Source organism: Alexandromys fortis, unplaced genomic scaffold, assembly GCF_014885135.2.
Source record: "Alexandromys fortis isolate MF-2015 unplaced genomic scaffold, M_Fortis_MF-2015_v1.1 scaffold_111, whole genome shotgun sequence".
Taxonomy (NCBI): Eukaryota; Metazoa; Chordata; class Mammalia; order Rodentia; family Cricetidae; genus Alexandromys; species Alexandromys fortis.
In genome coordinates this window covers 808,356-821,049 of record NW_026067996.1, presented here as the reverse complement: position 1 = coordinate 821,049, position 12,694 = coordinate 808,356, and the positions used below count along the sequence as shown (strand labels likewise).

Genomic DNA, 12,694 nt, shown 5'->3' with positions numbered 1-12,694 from the left:
CTTCCTCTACGATCTTCAGGCTCCCGCTCCCTCTCGCGTCGCAGCCGGCACTTTGCAAACTCCTTGCCTGCCCGTGACGGCCGCAGCTCCGCGCCCTGCCGACCCCTGCGCGTCGGTGGGGCAGCGGGCAGCGGGGTGGCGGCGGCGCGGGGGAGCGGGAGGTGCCGAGGCACAGGGCATCCGCCGGCGGAGGCGGGAGCCGAGGCGGAGCCGCGCCAGCCCCGCGCCGCCGCGCCCCCCGGGCAAAGCCCCGCTGCCGCGCCGCGCCGTGCCGCGCCTCTGTCCCCGCCGCGCAGCCATGGCTGCACCGCCGCCGCCCCGCTGCCCGTTCGCCTGAGGCGCGGCCATCCGCCGCGGGGACCATGGCGAGCGCCGCCGAGCCCCCGGGCACGGCGGCCGAGTACCTGCAGGAGCTGACCCGGATCGTCGCGGCGCAGCAGGAGCTGCTGGCGCAACGGCGGCGGCGCATCGAGGAGCTGGAGCGCCAAGTGGCGCGGCTGAGCCGTGAGAACGCTGGCCTGCTGGAGCGGCACCGGCGACACCTGGCCGCGTGCGCTCGGCGCCCGGACCCGGGCCCTTCGCCGCTCGGCGCCATCCCCGAGCTCGGCTGTCGCCGCGACAAGTAAGTGCCGAGCGGCGGAGCAGGCGTTCCGGGGGCGCGCGAACTTCTCAGGGGGCCGTGGAGTGAGTCCCTCGGCCGGAGCCCGGCGCACCCGGGACCTCCCGGAGCTGCCATCCGGCCTGGCCACGCCGCGCGGCTGTCGCGTGCAGCGCCCGCCCGCTCGGGGCCGCCTGGGCCACTCTTGCTTAGTGCTCTTCACACGGACCCTGCGCCGTCCAGCTTTGGGGCTCGTCCTCCTCCCCCAAGACACTAATTCCCCCGCTTCGACCCGAGATTACCCTGGCTATTTTGGACCGAGGATTAAGGAGCCGCCGAGGAGGCACAATCCTGCCACCCCGGCCCCTGACGTCCCAGGAGTTCCAGCCTGCAGCAGCTTCGCTGCCTCTGGGTGCTGGTGCCGAAGCCCTGCTGGCAATCTTCGGTGCCCATCTGGGCGCGGCTCGGGCTCCAGGCTAGGGGCTTAGGTGACGTTGGGATGGGCTTGCCGCGGTTGTGGTGAGCTCTCTGCCCACCACCTCTGTGGCAGCCTTTGGAACTGTCAGGGGTCGACTAGAAAAAGTGCTATGTGGTCAGTAGTTCTAGAACAAGCGACCTGAGAGGCTTAGGGCATGCAGTGCTGGAGCAGGGAGTTCTGTTGGCCCCAGATAGGGACTCTAATCCAGGCACTGGAACGGCGTTTCCTCTACCCCAGGTCGGACTGTGTCCTGCTATGGACATGGGACAGAAGGCCTGCTACAGTCTGCTTGGAGCACTAGTTTAGGCATTTATGGAAGGGTTGGTCCACTCTTTGAAAGAGGAGAGTTGTGTGTGGGGTGAGTGGGGTCCGAAGAGGCAGAGTGTGGCTGGATTCTGTGGCTCCTTGGGGGGGGGGGCAGATTGAGATGTTATACCCACCTCTTCTTTCAGTTCATCTGGGAGGTTTGGGATTTGTGACTAGCTCCTGATCGGTTTCACTGACACAGAGCCTTCTTGCCACTCCAGAGCACAGAGAGGGAGGGAGCTCTTAGCTCTGAGGCTTTCCAGTAGTCCCTTTCACTGAAGCTGTGGGTCAGCTCATGTTAGATGCAAGGATGGAGAGCTAAGTCTGGGCTGCCGAAATGAAGTCCCTCACAACATAGGGAGGTGGCACCAGGGCAGGGACACACATTCCTGTTTTGATAGGGAACAGTGACACACGTTGACCGACTGATGCCTCACAACACTATCCTGGAAGATATTGTCCTTATTTTCCTTCAAAGTCACCTCTACTGACCAAGCGGAGTATGTAGACAGGAGAACTCAGAGGGGCAGAGGTTTCTTTCCTTGCCTTGGGAAATCTCCATTTTCAATCCTAGATGGTGGTCTTGGCTGAGGAGGTCAAGGGATGCAAATGCTGAAATTTTGTTTCAGAAGCTTCCAGCTTTGAGACTATCTGGCTTTTCCCCTACTAGAGGCTCGGACAAAACCTGTGTCACCTCAATAAAGTGTAGTGTCACTTTTGAGGAAAGCAAGAGGCAGCACAGTTTTTGCTCTCTATTCTAGGTCCAAGGCAGCTTGCAAACTTGAATATGCACACTAGGAGCCTGGACTTCTTTGGTGATTGTAGTTTCTCCGGCCCAGCAAGTCTTGGGCAGGCTGGAGAATCTACTTCTCTCACAAACTCTGGGACCTACTTCTCTCACAAGCTCTGGGACATTGTATGTTGCTGGCATGTAGACCCCATGATAATGAGCGAATGTCTGAGGAATGGGATAGGAAACGGAACACGAGGTTCCCTTCAAGACAGTATTCTAGCCCTGTTTTTTGCCTGAAACTCCTTTCTTAGCCTTTTGGGGAAAGAAATGCCAATTCTTTCCTCTTCTGGCAGGATACCCCATGTCCTCTAGTTCAACTGTTGTGTGTTTAGAACCCGTATCAGGATTTCTATGAATAAGATGATAGATGTGAAGGAGTGTGGGATGACTAATGCCCCCCGAGAGCTCTTATTAAGTACCTGTTGTATGCAGAACCATGAGAGATAGTATTGAGAGATACGGGAAGAACCACAGGAAAGGAGAGAAATAATGCTGTGTAAAGAAAATAATGTGGGTTGATGAACTTGGGACTAAGGCTCAGCTCTGCACATCCCAGCTGGTGACTGTGGGACAGGTCACACCACCTTTCTCCACCTCAGCTTTTCTTAAATGCACACAAAGCAGGAATCAGCCTAACTGCCTTCCATTGTTTTTCCCTAAGGTAACAGGGAGAGGAAATGGGTGCCCTGTAGGTACTTCATGCAGGCTACATTCTTCCCATGTCTGCAAGTTTCTCATTTCTTTGGATCAGCTGAGCCCAGACAGGAGGAGGAAACTTAAAGGCTAGGTACAGGAGATCAAATGGGGAATATGGAACTGTGGGGAAGGATTGCTGAAGGTGACAATCGTTACTGAGCTTGAGTTCCCAGAGGTGACAGAGAAGTACAAGATGACAGTTTTGGAGAAATGGAATTGGGGGACTGGGCTCTATTACTCCCTATTTGGGGGGCATTGGTGATGCCATTCCCAGACTTTCCTGTCCCCACTGAGTGACCCTTATAAGACAGGGTCTGAGCCAGGCGGTGGTGGTGCACGCCTTTAATCCCAGCACTCAGGAGGCAGAGGCAGGCGGATCTCTGTGAGTTCGAGGCCAGCCTGGTCTACAAGGGCTCCAAAGCTATAGAGAAACCCTGTCTTGAAAAAACAAAAAAACAAAAAGAGGGTCTGCTAAGCATACTGGCTGAACAAGAACTGACTGACCCTTTTTAAGTAGTTGTTAGCCACTAGAGCATTCGTTAGAAGCTCCCTGCTCACTACATAGATAGCTTCAGTGGTCCATTGCTTACCTTGAGATAAGAGTGAGCTTGATAATCACCTCACCAGATCCAAGATGCCTAGACATTCTAGAAGCTTTCAATCCCAGGAACCCTTAAGTTCTTTCTCAGAGGGCTTTCTTATGTTTCTTGACCACTAGACCATCACTGATTTCCAGCAGTAGAGGAGAAAATTAAAACAGGGAAGAAATCCAGTCATTCATTCTTGGTGCCTTTGCTAGCCTGCGAGTAGTTTCTGTTGTTATGGATGTTGATCCCCCCCCCTTCCCAGCATCAGCACTCGTATGCAATGTTCAGTCAGCTATATTCTAATGATCCATGTCTAGAGCCACAATCCCCTCACTAGAGTTTGGGTACCTAGTGGGTGTTCAGACTATATTGTTTGAATGGGTGAGGGACTGGGAGGAAAAGGGTGATTGGAACCATCATGTAGCAGGTACTGATGAATGTACTGAACCAAGTTTAGGAGCGCATGGCGATATTCCCTAAGGCTTTGCTGCATGCTCACACCTCATGCATCATCATGTCTATCAGACAGAGACAGTTGCAACTCCCATGGTACTGTTGTGAGACCTAGGCTCTGAGTGATCACAAGCCTCATTTAAGCTCTACCATCTTGTTGTAAGCCAGTGTTGGATCTCACACTGTCTGAGTCCTGATCTTGCTCACCTATTGCCTGCCTTTCAGACTGTGGAATGATAAGACCAGCTTTCAAGATTCTTTTTGGCTCCTGGCTATTGCTTGAGGGAGCCCAGCATGGGTAGATTCCTTCTGCCCTTTGGAATCTCAGTCACCAAGGCAGGGTTTTTGGTGGTGGTTGTATAAAGGGGCAAGGATGGAAGAAGGTGACCCTGTTTTAGCTTTTGATCCTCTGAATTTTCTTGGTGGAAGGCAACATCAGCCTTAAGTGGCTGGGGAGAGACCCAGTGCTGCCTCTTCCACCTTCTCATCTCCGGCCCTCAAGGGCTGTCACATCACACATCACTCCGAGAGGACGGTTTCTGAAGCTCTGAATTGGTGACTCACTCTGGGGGAGGTTTTCAGTGGCATTCAGTGTCTGTTGACTTACCAAACAATGTGCTCTTCCTGGGCTTGTGGTGACATTAACCATGATGATGGTGCTTCATTTCAGGGGCATGCTCAAGGGTGGCCATGGAAGAGGGGGCGGCAAGGGAAAGCTGGATTGTCCTAATTGGCAGCAGGCAGATGACACAGCCCTACTTAGGATGGTCCTGGCAAGGAGACTTTGAGTTATATTATTCCTCAAAGTGAAATAGTACCAAAGCTGGGGTCTAGGGGCCCCGGAGCAGAGTGCTCTTATGTGCAGATTCCTGTCTCCCTTTGAGCAAAGACTAGGAGCCTGGGAGAGGCTGGGAGAGCCTTTTTCTCCTCTTCTGTGACTGTGCCTAAGAAACTGGTGGCAGGAGACACTGTGCTTATGTTTCTATTAAATAATATTCTTGTTCTCCTAGCTGAGATAAAGCCTGTATCCAGTGCTGGGAAGATGTCCCTCTGTCAGGAACAAGCTGCACCACACTTTAGGACACTTGTCCTAGTTGGACAAAATGTATTACACTGTAAGGGAGCAGGGTGAGCCATTCTTATTTTTCCTGCAGATGGTAGAGTCCACAGAAAGACGAGGGAGTGTTTCTCTGAAGCTCTCTCCCAGTCGTCTAACAAGCTAAGCAAATTATTATTTTACAACCTAGAAAATAAATCAGGGAATGCTTCTTTATCTTGCTGGAGCTGAGGAAAACAGTGAGCCATGCAGGGTGTGAAACTCAGTCAGGAGATGTTGGTGTTTTCAACGTGAGTGTCCATACTGGATACAGGCCACTGTGCCTGCAGAGACCTGAAACCCCTGGGCTTTGCCATGGGAAAGAAAGTGTGAGCACTTGGCCACATAAGTCAGGCAGTGAGGACATCCATATGTTTTGTTATCAGGATGGCTATTTGTCAGTTGTTTTGTCTATGGTGTTTTGACAGCTGATTGTGCTATTTTATTTTTTTAATGGAAGAGCAACACTCGACTTAACTTGGGAAGTACACTGTTTTGTGCTTGTCAGAGTGTCAACTGGAATAATTACCACTGAGCCACCAGAGGAACAAACATAGACAAACTGAGAGTTTGGAAAGCACTGGAATCCAAAAAGGTGAAACTGTCCTATCTGAAATGGGGTAAGATCTACTGATGTGGTCTTGAGATCATCTGAGTTCAGTGAGTTTCCTGCTTACTGGCCCTGACCCAGTATAGACATAGGTCAGGCTGCAGCCCAGATCTCCTCCCCAACTGCAGGCTAAGTGGGACTGAGTGACACAGATAGAATTCCTGGGTAGCAGGTCTTCTCTGTGGATCTGATAATTTAGAATTATGTAGAGTGCACTGGCCAGTATTATATATGGAAAAGACCTCTTTTTTATCAATAAAGCATGGCAGCTTTGTTGTTGCAATACCTCCTGTGACCCTAACTGTCCTAGGCTTTCTCTGGGGAATCTTTAAGGGTTTCTCATTACTAGCCTCTGGACAGTTAGCTATCCTTTAGCAGCGGGTTAGAAGATCTGTTCCTCCTGTATCTATCTTCTAGTGGCTCAAACTTGGTAAGTCCCAGCCTCTCTAAGTCAGTCCCAGTACAAATGAGAGTTAACCATTTCTATAGAAGGAGATCAGACTTATGCACTGTCTGTGGTGTTTGTCACCGAGGGCTCAATAGATGGTAGCTTTGGAACAGGGTTAGCTAGGGCATTGAAATTGCTTTTAAGGATTGTTTAGACCCAGAATTTTCAAACACATAGAAAAGTAGGAAGAATCATGCAGAGCAGAACACCACTTCTCGTTCCTTCCCTCCAGGTTCTGCAATTAAAGTTTTTCAATATTTGCTTTATTGCATACCTCTGTACCCTTGAGGGTGCTTAGAAGCACATGGATGGGGAGGGAACATTTATGGAGTGCCTACTGTGTCCCAGGGATGGGGATCAGTAAAACAGACATGTGATTGCCACTTCCTCTATTCACCCTGTTCCTGGGCCACACAGGTAGGCAGAATTCTTCTCCTCTGTTAGGGCAGCTTCCTCACTTCCTTCATTTGGAAACAGGACCAGGGATAGAGCTTGGAGTAGGAAATGGGGCCAAGCAGTGTGCAGGCCTAGAGTATGTGAAGTAAATGGTTGTCTTTGGGCACCAACAGGCTTCATGCAGGAGGTGTTACTTGAGCTAGGGCTTTAGGAGCAAGAAAGGAGGCAGAGACCGTCAAGAAGGTGAGACAGAATGCATACCACACTTGTAGCCATGGAGTGTTTGGGGGTGACAAGTGCCCTGAGTGACTGTGGAATGTCTATGAATGGGAACAGCTGGGCAGAAGAGGCCAGACAAGCACAGATAAGTCTGACAAAGTTACCTTGTTCAGGACCGAGATATCAGACTGGCAGGGGTTAGGGAACAAAACTAGGTTAACCTTTTCCAAGTTGTACCTTTTCTATATCCTGATTTAGAAACATTTGTCTTTCCTACCGGGGGAGGCCAAAGCTACAGAGAAATAGGAGAGAGGGGTTGTAGAGATAGTTTAGCAGTTAAGAACACTTGTTACTCTTGCAGAGGACTTAGATTCAGTTCCCAACACCTACATGGTGGTTCACAAACATCTGCAACTCCAGTTTCACCCTTCTCTAACCTCCGAGGGCATCAGCCATGCATGTATATACATGCATACATGCAGGCAAAACACTCATGCATACAAAATAAAAGAAACTACTTTTTTTGGGGGGCTTTGAAACAGGATTTCTCTGTATAACAGTCCTGGCTATCCTGGTACTCACTTTGTAGAACAGGCTGGCCTTGAACTCACAGAAATCTGCCTGCCTCTTCCTCCAGAGTGCTGTGACTAAAGATATAAATCACCCCACCTGGCATATTTTTTGCCTGAGGTCCTGAGTTCAATTCCCAGCAACCACATGGTGGCACACAACCATCTATAATGAGATCTGGTGCCCTCTTCCAGGGTGCAGGTATGCATGCAGGCAGAACACTGTATACATAATAAATAAATTTAAAAAAAGGAAAATAAAAGAAAAAGAGAGAAAGTCTTGCTTTCTGACCTTAATATGCATCAAATTACAGCAGTTAATGTTAATGTTATTAAGTTAATTAAGCTCTTTAGGTTCCGTATACTGGGTACTGTATACCTTTTTCGTTTTCTTTTCATTTTCTTATTTATTTCTCCTCCCTCCCTCCCTCCCTCCCTCCCTCCCTCCCTCCCTCCCTCCCTCCCTCCCTCCCTTTCTTTCTTGCAGCAGGGTCTTATGTATGCTAGGCTGACTTTTAATTTGCGTTGTAGCCAAGGATGACTGTGAACTTCTGATTGTCTTACCTTCACATCCTGAGTGCTGAGACTACAGATGTACAGTGCTGGGGGTCAAACTCACGCCTCTGTACAAGCTAGGCGGTGACTCTCCAAACTGAGCTCTGCCCGTAGCTCCAGATTCTTTTCTTTGTCTGCATCGACACTGGAACCTTCTGACAGGCATGGGCTTTATCATTCCATTTCATAGATACGAAATCTCAGTCTTTTTAGCAGTTTCCCCACTGTCCTGACAGACGCAGGATCTGCACCCAGATCTGCCTGCCCACCTGGTCAGTATGCCTCACTTCACCACTATGTAGCTCTGGAGCTGCCCATAGGTGTATTCTTTACAGTGTGAAACATCTGAGGCCCTTCTAGGTGTGGTACAGTTCAGTCACCCAGACCTTTGACTTAAGGAGCTAGCATTAACTCCAGCTTTGTCATCAACCCAGAGACAGCAGTCACTTTAAATATGAGCATCAGGGGCTGGAGAGATGGCTCAGAGGTTAAGAGCATTGTCTTCTCTTCCAAAGGTCCTGAGTTCAATTCCCAGCAACCACATGGTGGCTCACAACCATCTGTAATGGGGTCTGGTGCCCTCTTATGGCCTGCAGGCATACATACAGACAGAATATTGTATACATAATAAATAAATAAATATTTAAAAACAAACAAACAAAAAAATATGAGCATCAGATTTAGTGTCTTGGTGCTACTTGGGTCACCTTGCAGAAAAAAATTTTACTTCCAAGAGCTCCTATTCCATCATGGCAAAACAACCTCAGTGGTAGTGCCCAGCTGGCAAGCATCTGTGAACATACATGGGAAGGGTTCTCCAGTTGCTCAGCCAATACTGGACACTCTTTGAGCCAATTTGAATTTCTTTCCCACATATGTGTGTTTCCTAACCTTTTGGGCTCCTCTTTGTGTTCTGCAGCTGTTTTGTGTCATATTCTGCAACATGACCAAAGTGCTATGTGAGTTTCATTGCCCAAATGACAAACCTATGTTGGTGGCACTGGGGGGTAGCCTCAGGGACCTTGATGGGGATGAGACTTATGCATGGGCTGCAAGGGTCCATGAACAGCTTATAACGGAGTGGGAACTGATGGAATAACAAGTGTGGAAAACCCAAGGACAAATTCCAGAGAGGGCCAAGCTCTGAGCTCTACTATTTTCTGCTCCTGGGCCTGTGGAATGAATCTCTCTGAGCCTTAGTTTCCTTATCTCTACTCTGGGACAGTGATAATCCCCCTCTCAGAGTTACCTCCAGCAGGAAATATTCCTGGTTTGATTGAGGCACAGGGAAGGGACCAGTGTATGAGGGGGATAGCTTGTGATGGGAGGGTGAACAGGTGGGGTAGGGGAACGGGATGGTGGGGCAAAGTACACAGGGCCATGCAGACTCATTAGAGATTTTGGCTTTAATCTGAGGAAGACAAGAGTCCTTAAATGAACTTATACATTGAAAGGACCTTGGGCTCCTGGGCAGACAGGGCCAGTGAGACAGGCTACAGTAGGTGTAGCAGGACATAGGAATGGCCCAGGTGGTTCTAGGAGGGGTTGGAGGTGTACATATGTTTTGGATAAAGGCATGTGATTCCCTGCTATCTCTTCACCCACGACAGTCGTCTTCCCAGATGGAAAGGAGAAAGAACAACTCAGCCAGGAGAAAGAGTCTCCAGATGGGAGGTTGCCATTTGGGGCCTTGTTGCCTGCAGTGGCTTTTGGAATAGTGAGTGAGTGGGCTGGTGACATCCCTGGAGCTACTTCCAGTTCTCAGTACTCAGAGGAGCGTCATTTACCCACCTCTTGAGAGGTGTAGTTCAAACAGGGTTGCTTGCTCTCCTTAACCTGGCAGGGGCTTTGAGGTGGCTCTCTGATGAGTTCATATGCAGGGAATGGATAGCACTATGTCTAAGACATAGACTCTGTCACCAAGTACTTCGTCTATCGTGAACAGGCTGTTTCCTCAGGTCAGTGCTTTTGCCTTACACTGCTTCCAATTTATTTATTGTAAAACAGGACTACAGAGCATCACTTAGCTCCTAGTGGCAAATCGTTAGTGCACATGAATGTACAGGAGGCCCATGCTAAGTTGTGTCACTTTTGTTCTTCCTGGCCTGAGAAGCTTGTGTGCAGTGTAAGTCACAAGGTTAGAAATAGATGATTAGAGCTTTGACATGCACCTTATCTATCTAATGGTAAGTATGCACTACTTACCATTCTGCATATTTAGTACAACAGAGTTTGAGTCCAATTCGTTGTAAGACATACTGTCTTCATCTGGTTAGCCTTTAGTTACAGATTCTTGCCATGTTTTAAAGTATCAGAGACTTAATGTCATTAAAACCAAATGGTTTCCCTAACCCCTTTCCTAAAGCAGAGCTATCTCGAATGCTCTGCCTCCTCCTTTCACACTCTACCATATGCTTACTTCTCTGGTTAACCTTTCTGAGGTCTTCTTTTCACCTGGTTCTTTCTTTGAGGGGCCTCAAAGGCTATCTTTCTCTATGTGTAGAAGTCTTTAAATATGGTTGATTTTCAACCATAGGCTATCTTCCTTGGCCTCCCTGGCACCTACAGTGACCAATCACTGGGCTAAGGACTCCGCAGATGCCACTGTAGTTGGCCTTTACCAACAGTGTTTAGATGATCCAGCAGGGGTGAAGGGAGTTCCAGCTAAGATAACAAGAGCAAAGGAATTCTTAGAGCCCACACCACTGTATGGCTACATTTCCTTACTCAAAAATGGGGGCTGGAAAGATGATTTATCAGCTAAGAGCATTTGTTACTCTTGCAGAGAGCCAGAGTTCAATTCCCAGCACCCACCTAGGGAGGGTCATAACTGTGTTTAACTATAGCTACAGAGGATTCAGTGAGGGACACTTACACCAACATGCATGCGCACTTACAGATAAACACATCTACTCATAAAATAAACCTTTTTAAAAGAATGGAATGTATCGTTCCCACCCTTAGTCATAATGATTAATCACTATTCACTATTATGATTGGCTGTTCATATTGTAAATACTTACTACAGCTCTGTTAGGTAGGAACCTTGGTTTTGGTACAAATGAGGGAACAGCACAGGGAGGCAAAGTGGTGGAGGAGGTGGTGGTTTGAAGGAGAATCAGCCAGGCACAACAATTGAGAGATATCATCTTTTGGGGACCTCTTTAGATTTTAGCCCGTTATGTTTTAGCCACACACTTCATGTAATTTCAGTTCTTTTTAATTAGTGGGGCTCATTTTAGAGATCCAAAATACGGTCTATGTAGGGAAATTCTTCATTTACATTAGAGAATGTTATGTATTCTGCTTGTCGGATGGAGGATTTTGTGTCTGTTAGGTCTGGTTGATTTGTGGTGTCATTTATACCTTCTGTTTTCTTGTTGATTTTACACCTATGTCTAATGCGGGCATTAAAGGTATTCACTACAGTACTGGCTGATGAGCCATTCTAATTCTATTTTTGTTACTATTGTCTAGTAAACCTCTTTCCATTCTTTTTTTTCAGCCTATTTGTGTCTAAAGAATCTAAAGAATCTTGTAGATGGCATGTAACTAGATTTATGCATTTTGCCAATCTTTGCCTTTTGATTGTAACATTTAATCCACTTAGACAATATATCATTTATAAAGTAGGATTTGTAGATGCAATACTGTTTTCTTTGTTCTTATCTCTATTCATTACTTCCTTTTGTGTTAATTTGGTATCTTTCTAATGGTTTATTTTAATGTCTTTCTTGCTTATCTTTATTTGTGAAGTTTTTGTATTGTTTTGCTTTTTGAGACAGGGTGTGTGTGTGTGTGTGTGTGTGTGTGTGTGTGTGTGTGGCCCCGGCTGCCCTAGAACTAGTGCTGTAGACCAGGAGGCCAGGTTGGCCTTGAGTTCAGATTCAGAGATCCATCTGTCTCTGCCTCAGAAGTACTGGGATTAAAGGCATGCACGATCATGCCTGGTTGTTGTTTACCGTCATTTGTAAATGACTTAATAAAACCTGTAGCAGGCAATAGTAACCGAAAGAAAACTACAGTGGCAACACCAGTCAGCTATGGTGGCGAACATCTTTAATCTCAGCATTTAAGACACAGAGGCAAGCAGATTTCTGAAAGTTTGAGGCTAGCATAGCCAGCAAAATGAGCTTCAGTCCAGCCAGGGCCACATAGCGAGACCCTACCAAAAAACTAAAAAAAAAAAATCAATAGTAAAAAACATAATAAATTTTAAGAAAAAGATTGCTACTGTGAATAAGGAAAGTCTAAAGTGGGCAGTCCCTCAAGAAGACATAACTGTAACAAACAGTCATGCACTAAGTGACAGAACCCCAAGATTCATGAAACAAAACTGATGAAAATAAAGGAGAAACAATTCAAGAATAATAGGCACCAGGTGGTGGTGCACATCTTTAATCCCAGCACTGAAGGAGGCAGAGGCAGGCAGATCTTTGTGAGTTTGAGGCTAGCCTGGTTTACAGAATGAGTTCTAGGACAGCCAGGGTCCACAGAGAAACCCTGTCTTGAAAAACAAAAGAAACAAAAGAGTACTAGGCAAGAACATAGACACCTGACTTTCAACAGTGAATAGAACCAGATACAGAACACATGCTTCATCCTTACCTAGAGAGAATGAGGGCAGGGGCAGGAACTAGTCAAGGATGTTGGCAGGGAGGCTCATAGCCTGGGGGAGAAGCTGACAAACATGGATGCAGATCTATGACAAACTCTGTAGGCACAAGGGAACCAGCCCAGAATCTCGGCGAGAACAAGGAGAACAAGCCGTCTTTGCTATCATATATTGAGGTCATCTTTGCTCTTCATATAATAGGGCCCTGTTCTCACTAGTTCTCTCTCTCTCTCTCTCTCTCTCTCTCTCTCTCTCTCTCTCTCTCTCTCTCTCTC

At 47.8% G+C, this 12,694-nt stretch overlaps 1 protein-coding gene across 4 annotated transcripts in view; it reads left to right on the top strand.

Annotated features, from left to right (window-relative positions):
- The first annotated feature begins 287 nt into the window (after window positions 1–287).
- Window positions 288–12,694, top strand: part of Iqsec1 (IQ motif and Sec7 domain ArfGEF 1) — a 336,298-nt gene continuing 323,891 nt past the window's right edge. For 2 of the 4 annotated variants that reach the window (XM_050160329.1, XM_050160330.1), the window contains exon 1: window positions 289–622. In XM_050160329.1, the coding sequence (XP_050016286.1) occupies window positions 363–622 (260 nt within the window). In that variant the 5' untranslated portion in view covers window positions 289–362. Of the gene's footprint in view, window positions 623–12,694 lie in introns of all 4 variants that reach the window. The other 2 variants (XM_050160328.1, XM_050160334.1) reach the window with 2 other exon arrangements.